At 48.7% G+C, this 13,682-nt stretch overlaps 1 protein-coding gene across 1 annotated transcript; it reads right to left on the bottom strand.

Annotated features, from left to right (window-relative positions):
- Positions 1–624: 624 nt before the first annotated feature.
- On the bottom strand, positions 625–4,760 carry LOC118095774 (acetylgalactosaminyl-O-glycosyl-glycoprotein beta-1,3-N-acetylglucosaminyltransferase-like). The gene is made up of 2 exons (XM_035137009.2): positions 4,243–4,760; positions 625–1,052 (listed from the first exon to the last, which is right to left on the bottom strand). Exons 1-2 carry the CDS (start codon positions 4,751–4,753, stop codon positions 625–627), a joined length of 939 nt encoding a protein of 312 aa, XP_034992900.1. The 5' UTR covers positions 4,754–4,760.
- Positions 4,761–13,682: the final 8,922 nt, after the last annotated feature.

Raw genomic sequence — 13,682 nt, 5'->3', positions numbered from 1 at the left:
GCGAAGGCTGTGGAGCCTGAAAAGAGGAGAGGGCTTTCGAAGCTGCCCCATTCTCTGAAGAAAGATCAGCTCTTGCAAACAGCTTCTTCCCACCCTGGGCAGGCAGGGAAAGAGAAGCCTGTTTTTAGGGCAAGCAGGCGTCGCCTCTGACAGGGGCTGCCTAGTTGCACAGCGATGGGAGGAAAAATCTGGACCTGCCTGTCGTGTCTGCTTTGTGGCATTTTCACCTTGGAAGACGGGACACAGCAGCCCGCAGCCAAACTGAGCAGGATTTGAACCCCTGCTCATCAGCCTGTCGATCAGGGGTTAAATCTCGCTGCTTCAGCCCATTCCTGACCGGGAGCAGGCCCTTGCAGCAGTGCAGAATGGGTTCTATCTGCTCCAAGTCCACCCTGAGGAGCAAAGGGAGGTTTTCAGGCTCCCGCAACGCCACTGTTCGACCCAGGTAACTTTAAGGAACTGTGAACAAGAAGGCTATTAAACCGGCCAGCCCCTCTGTGGGGCGAGGGGGGGGGCAACCTAGACACCTGAGCCAAACCGTGAAACCGGGGTATGTACCTAATTCAGGTCCCATCCCCTTGGGGGTCGGGGTGCACCTAAAACGTTTGGCTCGGCGGCCTCCCCTCAGTTCCAGAGCTCCTTCCACACTTCCTCCATCCTCTCCATCGAGACCCCGTGGACGGTGATGGACTCCTTGTACGCTTCGAGCTCGTCTTTTACCAGCCCCCACACCTGGAAGCGCCCCTCGTGGCGAAGGTTGATGTTGGCCGCCAAGGCCAGGAACCCCAAGTAAGCCTCGTCGAGGGGGAAGACGGGCAGCTGCAGGGAGACCTGGTAGAGCTTCAGGATCATGGCTCCGGGCAGGATGGTTCCCCCCGCGATGAACGGCGGGTAGTGTTCCAGCGGGTAGAGGAGGCAGGGCACCGCCGCGTCCCCCGTCCTCTTGACGGGCTCCTCGTTGGCCAGGTTTCCGTGGATGGAGTCGGCGACTCTGGGGAGCTGCCTCAGGTACTGTGTCAGCTCATATGGGTTCACAAAGATGTCGTCGTTCGCTGCAACGGCAAGACGTAGGGGTTAGCGCTCGGTTTCCCGTTAGCACAGTCCCTATCTTAGGGGTATTTGGAATTCTTTAACATTGTACCATTCAATTGTTTAAAAAAGAAAGAGCGAGAAATGCAAAGCAGTTTGCAAAAAGAATAAATGGGATGGCAAAAGCTAAATAATAATAATAATAATTTTTTTATACCCCGCCCATCTGGGTGGGTTTCCCCAGCCACTCTGGGCGGCTTCCAACAGAAAAATGAAATACAATAATCTCTTCAACATTAAAAGCCTCCCTAAACAGGGCTGCCTTCAGATGTCTTCTAAAAATCTGGTAGCTGTTTTTCTCTTTGACATCTGATGGGAGGGCGTTCCACAGGGCAGGCACCACCACCAAGAAGGCCCTCTGCCTGGTTCCCTGCAACTTGGCTTCTCGCAACGAGGGAACCGCCAGAAGGCCCTCGGTGCTGGACCTCAGTGTCCGGGCAGAACGATGGGGGTGGAGACGCTCCTTTAGGTATACTGGACCGAGGCCATTTAGGGCTTTCAAGGTCAGCACCAACACTTTGAACTGTGCTCGGAAACGTACTGGGAGCCAATGTAGATCTTTCAAGACCGGTGTTATATGGTCTTGGCGGCCGCTCCCAGTCACCAGTCTAGCTGCTGCATTCTGGATTAGTTGTAGTTTCCGGGTCCCCTTCAGAGGTAGCCCCACGTAGAGCGCATTGCAGTAGTCCAAGCGGGAGATAACTAGAACATGCACCACTCTGGCCAGACAGTCTGCAGGCAAGTAGGCTCTCATCCTGCGTACCAGATGGAGCTGATAGACAGCTGCCCTGGACACAGAACTGACCTGCGCCTCCATGGACAGCTGTGAGTCCAAAATGACTCCCAGGCTGCGCAGCTGGTCCTTCAGGGGCACAGTTGCCCCATTCAGGACCAGGGAGTCCTCCACACCTGCCCGCCTCCTGTCCCCCACGAACAGTACTTCTGTCTTGTCAGGATTCAACCTCAATCTGTTAGCCAATCTGTTGGTCCAATCTGTTTGGTCCAAAATGTATTAAAAACAATTAAGATCAACAATAAATGGGAAGCTCTTTCTAATTTTTACAGAGGGCAAGAGCCGTTCGGCAGCAGAACAGGCTCCCTCAGAAGGAAGCAGGCTCTCCTTCATTGGAGGTTTTCAAGCAGAGGTTGAATGGCCGCCTGTCAGCGATGCTTTAGTTGTGATTCCTGCATGTCAGGGTGTTGGACTAGATGGCCCTTGGGGGTCCCTTCCAATGCCACAGTTATGTGATTGCATGACCTCCGAAGGTAGCGGACTCTCCTTCATTGCAGGTTTTAAAGCAGATGCTCCCAGGACGTTTCCGAGCACAATTCAAAGTGTTGGTGCTGACCTTGAAAGCCCTAAACGGCCTCAAAGGCCCAGTAGACCTGAAGGAGCGTCTCCACCCCCATCGTTCAGCCTGGACACTGAGGTCCAGCTCTGAGGGGCTTCTGGCGGATCCCTCCCTGCGAGAAGTGAGGTTACAGGGACACAGGCAGAGCGAGGGCCTTCTCTCTTTTTGCAATTCATCTATATTGGTTTCTTTTAATAGACATACATGAAATATTGTGACATCTCAATTTTCCTATAACTATACATGTGTTTTTAAATACTAATAAATAAAACAAAAACAAAGATTTGTACTTAATGGTCCTTAGATTTACTTATTTAAACGACTCTCTTAACGCGTTTATGAATTTGGTTTCCTGTGTTACCACTATAAAAAAATTCTTACAGAAGTTACTCTAAACAAGTCAAAAATTGTATTTCTTCATGATAATCTTGCAAATACTGTATTGTTTGAATATATTCCAATCTTTTTAATTTTTTTGTGTTGTTTGATCTCTTATCTGCCCAGTCAACTTGTCCATCTCCACATACTCCATTAATTTAATCTTTTTCAGTCAGTAAACAATCCCTTTTCCAGTTCTGTGTGATCACAACTCTTGCTTTCTTTAGGTTCTTTGGAATCTCATTTCCCACAACCCCAAATATAAATGCTTTGGGGTTTGGGGGCAATGAAATAAACATCCTTTTTAATTCATTACAAATTAAATCCCAAAATTCAGGCAGAGGGACTTCTCAGTAGTGACACCCGCCCTGTGGAACGCGCTCCCATCAGATGTCAGGGAAATATATCTGACTTTTAGAAGACATCTGAAGGCATCTCTGTTTAGGGAAGTTTTTAATGTCTGATGTTTTATTCTGTTTTTAGTCCTCTGTTGGGAGCCGCCCAGAGTGGCTGGGGGAACCCAGCCAGATGGGTGGGGTATAAATAATAAAATTATTAAAATTCCTTCAGTAGCAACTTAAAGACCAACTAAGTTTTTATTTTGGTATGAGCTTTCGTGTGCATGCACACTTCTTCAGATACACTTGAAACAGAAGAGTCAGACCCTTATGTATATGCAGAGGGTGGTGGGGGTGGGTGGGAATGGGTGATGGGCTGATGGGAGTGGTAAACCTGTAGATGGCTGTTAACGACTGCTGATGGCTGCAATTAGTCCTGGGGGGGGGGGACAAGGGCTGAGGCGCTAAAGAAAGCTTGATCATGCATAATGAGATAAGAATCCAATGTCTTTGTTCATCCCAGGTAGCTCCATGGTTTTAAGTTTGGTAATGAGTTCCAATTCAGCAACTTCTCTTTCCAGTCTGTTCCTGAAATTTTTCTGTAATAAAACAGCTGCTTTGAGATCTTGTATAGAATGTCCTGAGAGATTGAAGTGTTCTCCTACTGGTTTCTCTGTCTTGTGGTTCCACCAGTAGGAGAACACTTCAATCTCCCAGGACATTCTGAAGAAGTGTGCATGCACACGAAAGCTCATACCAAAATAAAAACTTAGTTGGTCTTTAAGGTGCTACTGAAGGAATTTTTTTATTTTGCTTCGACTCAGACCAACACGGCTACCTACCTGTAAATAAAATTATTATTATTATTATTCCTCTTATGCATCAGTAACTCGATAAGGATAAATGCACGATAACCCCAAAGGGAAAATGGAGGATCTATATTTTTTTGACGCACAGAATCACAGAATAGTAGAGTTGGAAGGGATTCCCAGTGCTACGATTCTCGGGATTCTCCACCGAAAGAAACAGGTGTGTGGCCCCTCCTCGTCCCCGCTCCTACACCAGCCTCACCAGCACCCACTCACCTTTGAAGACGTAGGCTGCCCTCTGGCAGCGGTTGTGGACCCAATGGAGCAAGCAGCGCTCCTTCAGGGAGTGGTTGCTGGGCGACTCCGCAAAGTCCCACCACAGGACGTCCCTGAACGCCTGGATCTCCTGCAGCAGCACCTGCGCCAGGCTGTCTTCGGAGGCCGTGCCTATCAGGAAGACGGGCTGGAGCCAGAAGCCGCCCATCATCCTCTGCTGGGCCCACGTGCGGCGCAGGACGGCCCTCCTTTTGCGGGATGCCGGGTGCGACTTGATGGCCAGGAGGAGCAGAGGGGCAGACCGGGGGCCGTGGCACCAGGCCTTCTCGGACGTCAGCTCCCGGCAATAATACCGCTGCAGGTGCGGGTACAGGGCTGCATGGACGCTGAGGTCCAGCTGGAAGCGGCAGCTGCCCATTTGCAAGACGAGAGGTTCGGGGTGGGGGGAGACGTTCTCCCTGTGGGTCAGGCAGACGTACAGGAGGATGAAGATGAGGAACCCCACGGCCATCCCCAGCTGGTGGGTCCTTCGGAAGGGGAGGTGCGGAAGCCTGCAGAGAGCCAGGAAACCAGTCTTCATTAGTTAGTTTCATATAATCACAGAGTTGGAGGGGACCACATCTTCTATCATCATCATTAGAATTTATATACCGCCCTATACCTGGGGGTCTCTGGGTGGTTCACAAAATAAAATCAAGATATAAAACTAGGTAAAGGGACCCCTGACCATTAGGTCCAGTCGTGACCGACTCTGGGGTTGCACGCTCATCTCGCATCATTGGCCGAGGGAGCCGGCGTATAGCTTCCAGGTCATGTGGCCAGCATGACAAAGCTGCTTCTGGCAAACCAGAGCAGCACATGGAAACGCCGTTTACCTTCCCGCTGTAGCGGTTCCTATTTATCTACTTGCATTTTGATGTGCTTTCGAACTGCTAGGTTGGCAGGAGCTGGGACCAAGCAACAGGAGCTCACCCCGTCACAGGGATTCGAACTGCCGACCTTCTGATCAGCAAGCCCTAGGCTCAGTGGTTTAACCCACAGCACCACCTGGGTCCCAGGTATAAAACTACAAAATACCTAATGAAAACAAAAACAACGACCCAATAGCCTCCCCTGCCGCCGGCCAAACTCCACATTTTAAAAGGGCATAGGATGTCAACCAGATCACCCAAAGGCCTGATTGAAAAGGAACGTTTTTGCCTGGCGCCTAAAGGTGTATAATGAAGGTGCCAGGCGAACTTACCTGGGGAGAGCGTTCCACAGACAGGGAGCCACTGCAGAGAAGGCCCTGTTTTCGCCTTGCCATCCTCTGGACCTCTCAAGGAGGAGGCACACGAAGGAGGGCCTCAGAAGATGATCTCAGGGTCCTCCGGGTCGGTTCATATGGAAAGAGGCGGTCCTAGAGGTCTTGTGGTCCTGAGCCGTTTAAGGCTTTGTAGGTCAAAACCAGCACTTTGAATTGGGCCCGGAAACTAATCAGTAGCCAGGCCAGGATTGGTGAAATACGCTCAAATTGTCTTGCTCCGGTTTGCAGCCTAGCCACCAAATTCTGCACTAACTAAAATTTCTGAACCCACGTTTTCCTGGCGCCTTTGTTTTTTATTTCTAGGCGCAAGGCCAAAACGTTCAGCCAGGCCTTGTGGCTGCGTAATATTCTACAGCCGAAAAACCCATGCTAGTCTAGGTCTCCAGAACAAGGGAAGTCATAATCCCACCGTATTCTGCCCTGGTCAGACCCCACCTGAAGTCCTGTGTCCAGTTCTGGGCACCCCAATTTAAGGAGGACATGGACAAGCTGGAAGGTGGGCAGAGGAGGGCGACCGAGATAATCAAGGGCCTGGAAACCAAACCTTATGAGGAACGGTTGAAGGAGCTGGGTACATTTAGCCTGGGAAAGAGGAGACTGAGAAGAGATAGGATAGCCACCTTCAAATATCTAAAGGGCTGTCACACGGAAGAGGGAGCAAGCTTGATTTCTCCTGCTCCGGAGCGGAGGACCTGAACCAGTTGATTTAAATTGTAATACCGTAAAAGAGACAGACCCAATGTTATGAAGGGCTTCCTGAGGTTAAGTCTTTTATTGGGTTTGAAATTGCTGGCTGGCTGCTATGCTTCAACGGCGAGATTGTTTTATATACATTTTTATTGTTGATGTTTGTATTGTTAGATTCCATGTTTTATGGTCCCGGAGGCAGGAGGCAACAAACCCAGTATTAAAAACCGTTCAAAGCAACTTACATTCGCAGATAAATGGACAGTCCTAAAAATGTACATCTCGAGCGTCAAAAAGCCCCGGGATGGAGAACATTTATTTCATTTGCGAATCTCTTTGGCTTACAACATTCCTAGGATGCTTTGTTGTTGTTTAGTCGTTTAGTCGTGTCCGACTCTTCGTGACCCCATGGACCATAGCACGCCAGGCACTCCTGTCTTGCACTGCCTCCCGCAGTTTGGTCAAACTCATGTTCGTAGCTTCGAGAACACTGTCCAACCATCTTGTCCTCTGACGTCCCCTTCTCCTAGTGCCCTCCATCTTTCCCAACATCAGGGTCTTTTCCAAGGATTCTTCTCTTCTCATGAGGTGGCCAAAGTATTGGAGCCTCAGCTTCACGATCTGTCCTTCCAGGGAGCACTCAGGGCTGATTTCCTTCAGAATGGATAGGTTTGATCTTCTTGCAGTCCATGGGACTCTCAAGAGTCTCCTCCAGCACCATAATTCAAAAGCATCAATTCTTTGGTGATCAGCCTTCTTTATGGTCCAGCTCTCACTTCCATACATCACTACTGGGAAAACCATAGCTTTAACTATACGGACCTTTGTCGGCAAGGTGATGTCTCTGCTTTTTAAGATGCTGTCTAGGTTTGTCATTGCTTTTCTCCCAAGAAGCAGGCGTCTTTTAATTTCGTGACTGCTGTCACCATCTGCAGTAATCAAGGAGCCCAAGAAAGTAAAATCTCTCACTGCCTCCATTTCTTCCCCTTCTATTTGCCAGGAGGTGATGGGACCAGTGGCCACGATCTTGGTTTTTTTGATGTTGAGCTTCAGACCAGGATGCACCCTGAAGCAATTTATCTCTCTCTGTCACACGGGCACATATCTGTGATTGCCTTCATATGAACACAGATTTATCGCACTTGTAAAAATCATCTCAAACGCAACGAGATGCGGTCAGGAATGAGATAAAAAAGAATCTGCGTAGAGGAAATGAAGTAGATAATCTCCTAGGGAGCGGCTTCCCCTGATAAATGGGTTGCTTCTGCAAAGTTGCAAGAGTTGTCTGCCGAGCCCAGATCCTGGCTGGGCCCACAACGTCCCTGCAAGGCGGTCCAGAGGCCTAACCTCTTCGTCATAGAATCGTAGAGTTGGAAGAGACCACAAGGGCCATCCAGTCCAACCCCCTGCCAAGCAGGAAACACCATCAAAGCATTCTTGACATATGCCTGTCAAGCCTCTGCTTAAAGACCTCCAAAGAAGGAGACTCCACCACACTCCTTGGCAGCAAATTCCACTGCCGAACAGCTCTTACTGTCAGGAAGTTCTTCCTAATGTTGAGGTGGAATCTTCTTTCTTGTATGTAGTTTGAATCCATTGCTCCGTGTCCGCTTCTCTGGAGCAGCAGAAAACAATCTTTCTCCCTCCTCTATATGACATCCTTTTATATATTTGAACATGGCTATCATATCACCCCTTAACCTTCTCTTCTCCAGGCTAAACATACCCAGCTCCCTAAGGCATCGTTTCCAGGCCTTCGACCATTTTGGTTGCCCTCCTCTGGACACGTTCCAGCTTGTCAGACCTGCCTTGGCGAAAGCGGGGCGGGGGGCAGGGAAGCCTCTGCGATAATTGCACCCCCTCCTTTTCCCTGCACCCCACTCCTGCCCCAAAACCCAACAGGGCCCCCCACTCCCCCTCTACCAACCTGCCAGCAGCAAGCAGCACATTCCTGAACTTCTGGGCAGCCATCTTTGTTGAGGGCAAACGGGGCCCACCTGGGAGGGCCCCATCCTGCAAAGATAAGGCCTGGCCTGAGCCATTGCGGTGTGTGAGCCATGCAAGGCCCTGGATAGCAATGCATATATATATATATTGTCAGAGGAATCGGAGGGTGTGTGTGTGTGACTCTGGCACCTCAAATAGTCATTGCAACTTTTTGTTAGGGAAATCTCATTGAAATTGCTGCGCACGACAAACCCTCCAACATTTCTACAATGAAAATAGGGACGTCCTATTCCATAATAAATAATAATAATAATAATTTTTATTATTTACACCCCACCCATCTGTTTGGGTTGCCCTAGCTACTCTGGGCAGTGTTGTAAGAATTTTGAGGTCATATATATAATAAATGTTCATAAATGTACCAAGCAAACAGTACAGTCATTTTTAAAACAGCAGTTTCCAGCATCTATTAAAAAAAAACATAATAAAACATTAAACATTTCCCTATACAGGGCTGCCTTCAATTGTCTTCTAAAGATTGCATATTTATGTATCTCCTTGGCTTGGAGGGGGTGTCACATAACTCCATACCCTCCAACATTTCTCTGATGAAAAACAGTGACGTCCTAAGGAAAATCAGGGCATTCGGGATCAAATCAGAAACCGGGACGGCTTCTATAAACCCAGGACTGCCCCTGGAAAAATAAAACCACTTTGCAAATGTCCAAAATATTTTCTTCCATGTCACCAAACTGTTGGGTGGGCGGTTGCAATTAACTAGGTAAATAGTTTCAGGTAGGTAGCCGTGTTGGTCTGATGTAGTCAAAATAAATTAGAAAATAAATTCCAGTAGCACCTTAGAGACCAACTAAGTTTGTTCTGGGTTACCGAAAGCTTTTGGTAAATAGTGATCATTTGCAAGCTGGTGTTGATAAGACCTATGCCCAGGTCCGGATCTCAGGAGCAATGGAGTCACACAGATACAACAGGTCAAGCAGATACAACAGGTTTATTGTCAAGCATATGCGTGGCAAGGTGCAGGGCGATTGCTCGCAAAACTGCACAACCACTGGTGGGTGCCTTATCCTTTTATACAGCCACTAGCTGGCCCTCCACGTGTTGCTGTGCCTTAGTCTGTCAAATGGAGGGTAATAGGCCCCCTTCAGATCCCCCTAAGCCTCAGAGTCCCCCCGTTTTACAGGATCTCGTGGCAGAGGCGGGGTTTGTGGGTGTGGCGCATTGTTGTGGCTAAGCCCTGTGACTGCCCCCACGTGTCCCGATCCATGATCTATTCTGTTTGCCCCCCCCCCGTGACCGGCGTATCTCATGACGTTTTGAAGGATGGTATTTATTTTTGTCTTGTGGTTATTTGGTGGAGGATTTTTTGGGGGTAGTGGTGCTAAATTGTAAAGTAAAAACCCCTTGCCGTGCCCCCACGTGCGTTGCTGTGGGTTATCCCCCCCCCCGGGCCTAGTGGGGGCCTGGCAGGGGGCAACATAAAACAAATGTCGTGATGCGACCTGTGATGCGGGCACTTGGTTGATGATGTCAATGAAATGGTCAAAGGCCTGGAAACGATGCCTGATGAGGAACGGCTTAGGGAGCTGGGTATGTTTAGCCTGGAGAAGAGAAGGCTAAGGTTGTTTTCTGCAGCTCCAGAGAAGCGGACACGGAGCAATGGATTCAAACTACAAGGAATAAGCTTCCACCTAAACTTTAGGAAGAACTTCCTGACAGTAAGAGCTGTTCGGCAGTGGAATTTGCTACCAAGGAGTGTGGTGGAGTCTCCTTCTTTGGAGGTCTTTAAGCAGAGGCTTGACAGCCATATGTCAAGAATGCTCTCGGCAGGGGGTTGGACTGGATGGCCCTTGTGGTCTCTTCCAACTTTACGATTCTATGATTCTATTATTTGGTTTGTGGGTGTGGTGTAGATTTTACAGGAAGGGAGGGGGTGTACTGTGGGAGGAATTCCACTTGAGGGCGCTGTTATACTTTGTGGGAAAGCAGGTTTCTACCTGCCCAGGTGTGAAATTTGAGGTTGTTTTTTTTTTTTCATAACAACGCTCGGGGAGTGGCCTGGATCGTTGTGTCAAAATTTGAGGACAATCGGTCAAGTGGTTACAGAGAAAAGTGGAACACACACTTTCACGATTTTTACATTCATATATATACTAGCTGACCCGGCCTCGCGTTGCTGTGGTTCTTTCCTGTGATTCCCCCCACCCACCCTGTCACGATCCTCCCTGCCCCTCCTCCCTCCACCCCGGCTCATCCCTGTGTTTCCGTAGGATACCCTTCCCTCTGTTGTCCCTGGGGAGTGTTGGCCCCTCCCCCCTGTATCTCCATACCTTGGCCCCCGTCATTGGAGAAGGAGTTGTCAGTTTCTGGGTTCTATTTCCCAGTATTTACTTTTGTCTGAGCCCTCTGTTGTCCCCTCCCCCCGTATTTCCATACATTGGCCCCTGCGAACGAATCGTGAACATTTCTATATATTTAGATTAAGGATAGGGGATGATGATGTGCCCTGGGACCCAGATAACTACTTAAAGAATCCCAACCCGGGGGGGGGTCAAATAGCGAAGCCCCATAGCCCCGTAGCAACAGACAGGCCCAGACAGAAGGAGGGGGGTCATATGGGCCACTTGGGGCGGGCCTCCGAATCTAAAGGGGGCCTCGGTCAGCATATTCACAATCAGTAAAATGATAAAAGTAACAAAAGGGTTTAAAAAGGGCCACATTATCTACCTGGCCCGGGCAAGGGGAAGGTAGGGGATTGTAAATGGAGTGGGGGGTGGCCACTGCAAATATCTGAGGACTTAAACTGGGGAGAGAAAGTGAATGGTTTTTTTAAAACAAAACAAAACACAGAGGCTTACAATCAGTTGTTTCTCCTAAAATAAGACATACCCATAAAATAAGCCATAGCAAGATGTCTAAGCATTTGTGCTATATAAGCCATACCCCAAAAATAAGACATAGTTATAGGCGCAGTTCTGGAGGGCCCCAAGGAAGAGGCAAGGCTGGACACGTAATAAAAAATAAGACATCCCTTGGAAATAAGCCAATGTGGGGGTTTTTTAGGAATAATAAATATAAGACAGTGTCTTTCTTTCTTTTTTAGAAACACGGTAAAGCCTAAGTTAAAAGGGGCACGACTGCCCTTACTTAAAATGGCTGCCGGAGCCTCGCATGTGACACAACGCCCACTAAATTATAAAGCGAAAACCCCTTGCTGTGCCCCCAAGTGCGTGTTAGGAGAAATGATGAACGACTGCCTAATGCTGCCAGGCGTTTATTAATGCAGCCGCCGGGAGAGGCTTTGGGCTTTGGGTGGAATAGCTGTTTGGGTGGTTGCAAGGCCTCCTGTTTTACAGGATCTCGTGGCAGAGGCTGGGTTTGTGGGTGTGGTGTGTGGTTGTGCCTAATCCCTGTGACTGGCCCCATGTGTCCCGATCCATGATCTATTCAGTTTGCCCCCCCCTCCATGACCGGCGTATCTCAGGACGTTTTGAAGGATGGTATTTATTTTTGTCTTGTGGATTTGGGGGGGGGGTAGTGGTGCTAAATTGTAAAGTAAAAACCCCTTGCTGTGCCCCCAAATGCGTTGATGTGGGTTATCTATCCCCCCACCCTACGTCAGCCCATGACCTATTTGGGCTCCTCCTCCCCCCACCTCCCACCCAGGGCTCCATTTGGGACAGTATTTAATGGGCTGTAGACCTGAGGCCTAGTATGTAAAATGGAGCCAAGGCCTCCTGTTTTACAGGATCTCGTGGCAGAGGCGGGGTTTGTGGGTGTGGTGTGTTGTTGTGCCTTATCCCTGTGACTGGCCCCATGATCTATTCAGTTCCCCCCCCCCATGACCGGTGTGGTAGTGTTGCTAAATGGTAAAGTAAAAAACCCTTGCCGTGCAGGGGCCTACATAAATCAAAGGCTGTGCTGTGGCCTGTGCCACCACCACCCCCAGGCAGGCCCCGACCTCCACTTGGCAATGTTGGTTTTTTGGTGGGGGGAGGGTTAGTGGTGCTAAATGGTAAAGTAAAAGCCCCTTGCCATGCCCCCAAGTGTGTTGTTGTGGGTCCCCCCCCCCCAGGGCTGTCAGGGGCCTACATTAAACAAAGGCCTAATGGCTGCCTTGGGGGATTTTCAGTTGCTTGGTTGATGATGATGTCATTTGGTTTGTGGGTGTGGCTTAGATTTCACAGGAAGGGAGGGGGTGGAGGAGGGTACTACGCCACTTGAGGGCGCTGTTTGACTTGGTGGAAAAGCAGGTTTGCACCTGGGCAGGTGTGCGATTTGAGGGATTTTTGCCCCTAACAACGCTCTAGGAGTGGCCTGGATCGTTGTGTCAAAATTTCAGGACGATCGGTCAAGAGGTTACGGAGAAACCTGATTTCCCCGAAAGCACGATTTCCAGGAAAACGAAACTTGCAGGCAACTTAAAGGAATTCGAAACAAGTTACCAGAAAACATTCCAGGAACCTGAAACTGCCACCCTCCCTTTTCCTTTATCTGCATCTGAAGGCCCAACTGGCGCTCAATATCTGGTCCTGAAATGCCCAACTGCCTTGTTGTCGCTTCCTCCTCCCTCCTTATCTGGGGCCTGAAGGTCTAACTGTCTTCCCTCTTTGTTCTCAAGTAGAAGTTACAGCAACAGTAAAAAATGCTTAGATCAGGGTTCCTAAGCTAAGGCCCGGGGGCCGGATCCGGCCCAATCGCCTTCTAAATCCGGCCCGCGGACGGTCCGGGAATCAGCGTGTTTTTACATGATTAGAATGTGTCCTTTTATTTAAAATTCATCTCTGGGTTATTTGTGGGGCATAGGAATTCGTTCAATTTTTTTTTTTCAAACTATCGTCCGGCCCCCCACAAGGTCTGAGGGACAGTGGACCGGCCCCCTGTTATCTGACCCCTGTTAGATACATAAAATGGCACAGACTGTTTGATACATTATAAAGGAATACTGTAAAGGAACTGTACTTTATAATACAGATATATGATATGAACAAAGCTTCAGTGTGGCATCTTGGAGGTGTCTGTTTGAACAAACAATAAACAATGAGATTAACTGAGCTTCTAATAAATACATGACTATATAGTAGCAAGGCTTTTATATGCATACTTAAAATATTGGACAGGAAATCGTCATATTGTACAGAATTCTTGAATAATAAACGCTCTATGTTATGGTGCTTCAGTGTGAGGTTTTGGAATCTGGATTTTGACAGAAATGGCAGCATATTCAGAAACTCCAGACACTTTTTTTATGATTTAGCATGCCTTTATGACTCATACAGCAGAACCGCCATTTCCAAGCCAAGACTGGCAAATCAGGAGAGTGTATTGTTAAATTATTGTATTTGTAAGACACATTTATGAATGAAAGGGAGAGGGGGAGAATTTAAGAATGCAATAAGAGTCAGGCTGCTGGATCATACCAAAAGGGGCCCATCTAGGTCAGCATTATCTTCTCACAGGCTGATCAGCAGGGGTGGACTTT

This window comes from Zootoca vivipara, chromosome 13, assembly GCF_963506605.1.
Source record: "Zootoca vivipara chromosome 13, rZooViv1.1, whole genome shotgun sequence".
NCBI lineage: Eukaryota > Metazoa > Chordata > Lepidosauria > Squamata > Lacertidae > Zootoca > Zootoca vivipara.
This window is presented reverse-complemented; position numbering and strand designations above follow the sequence as displayed.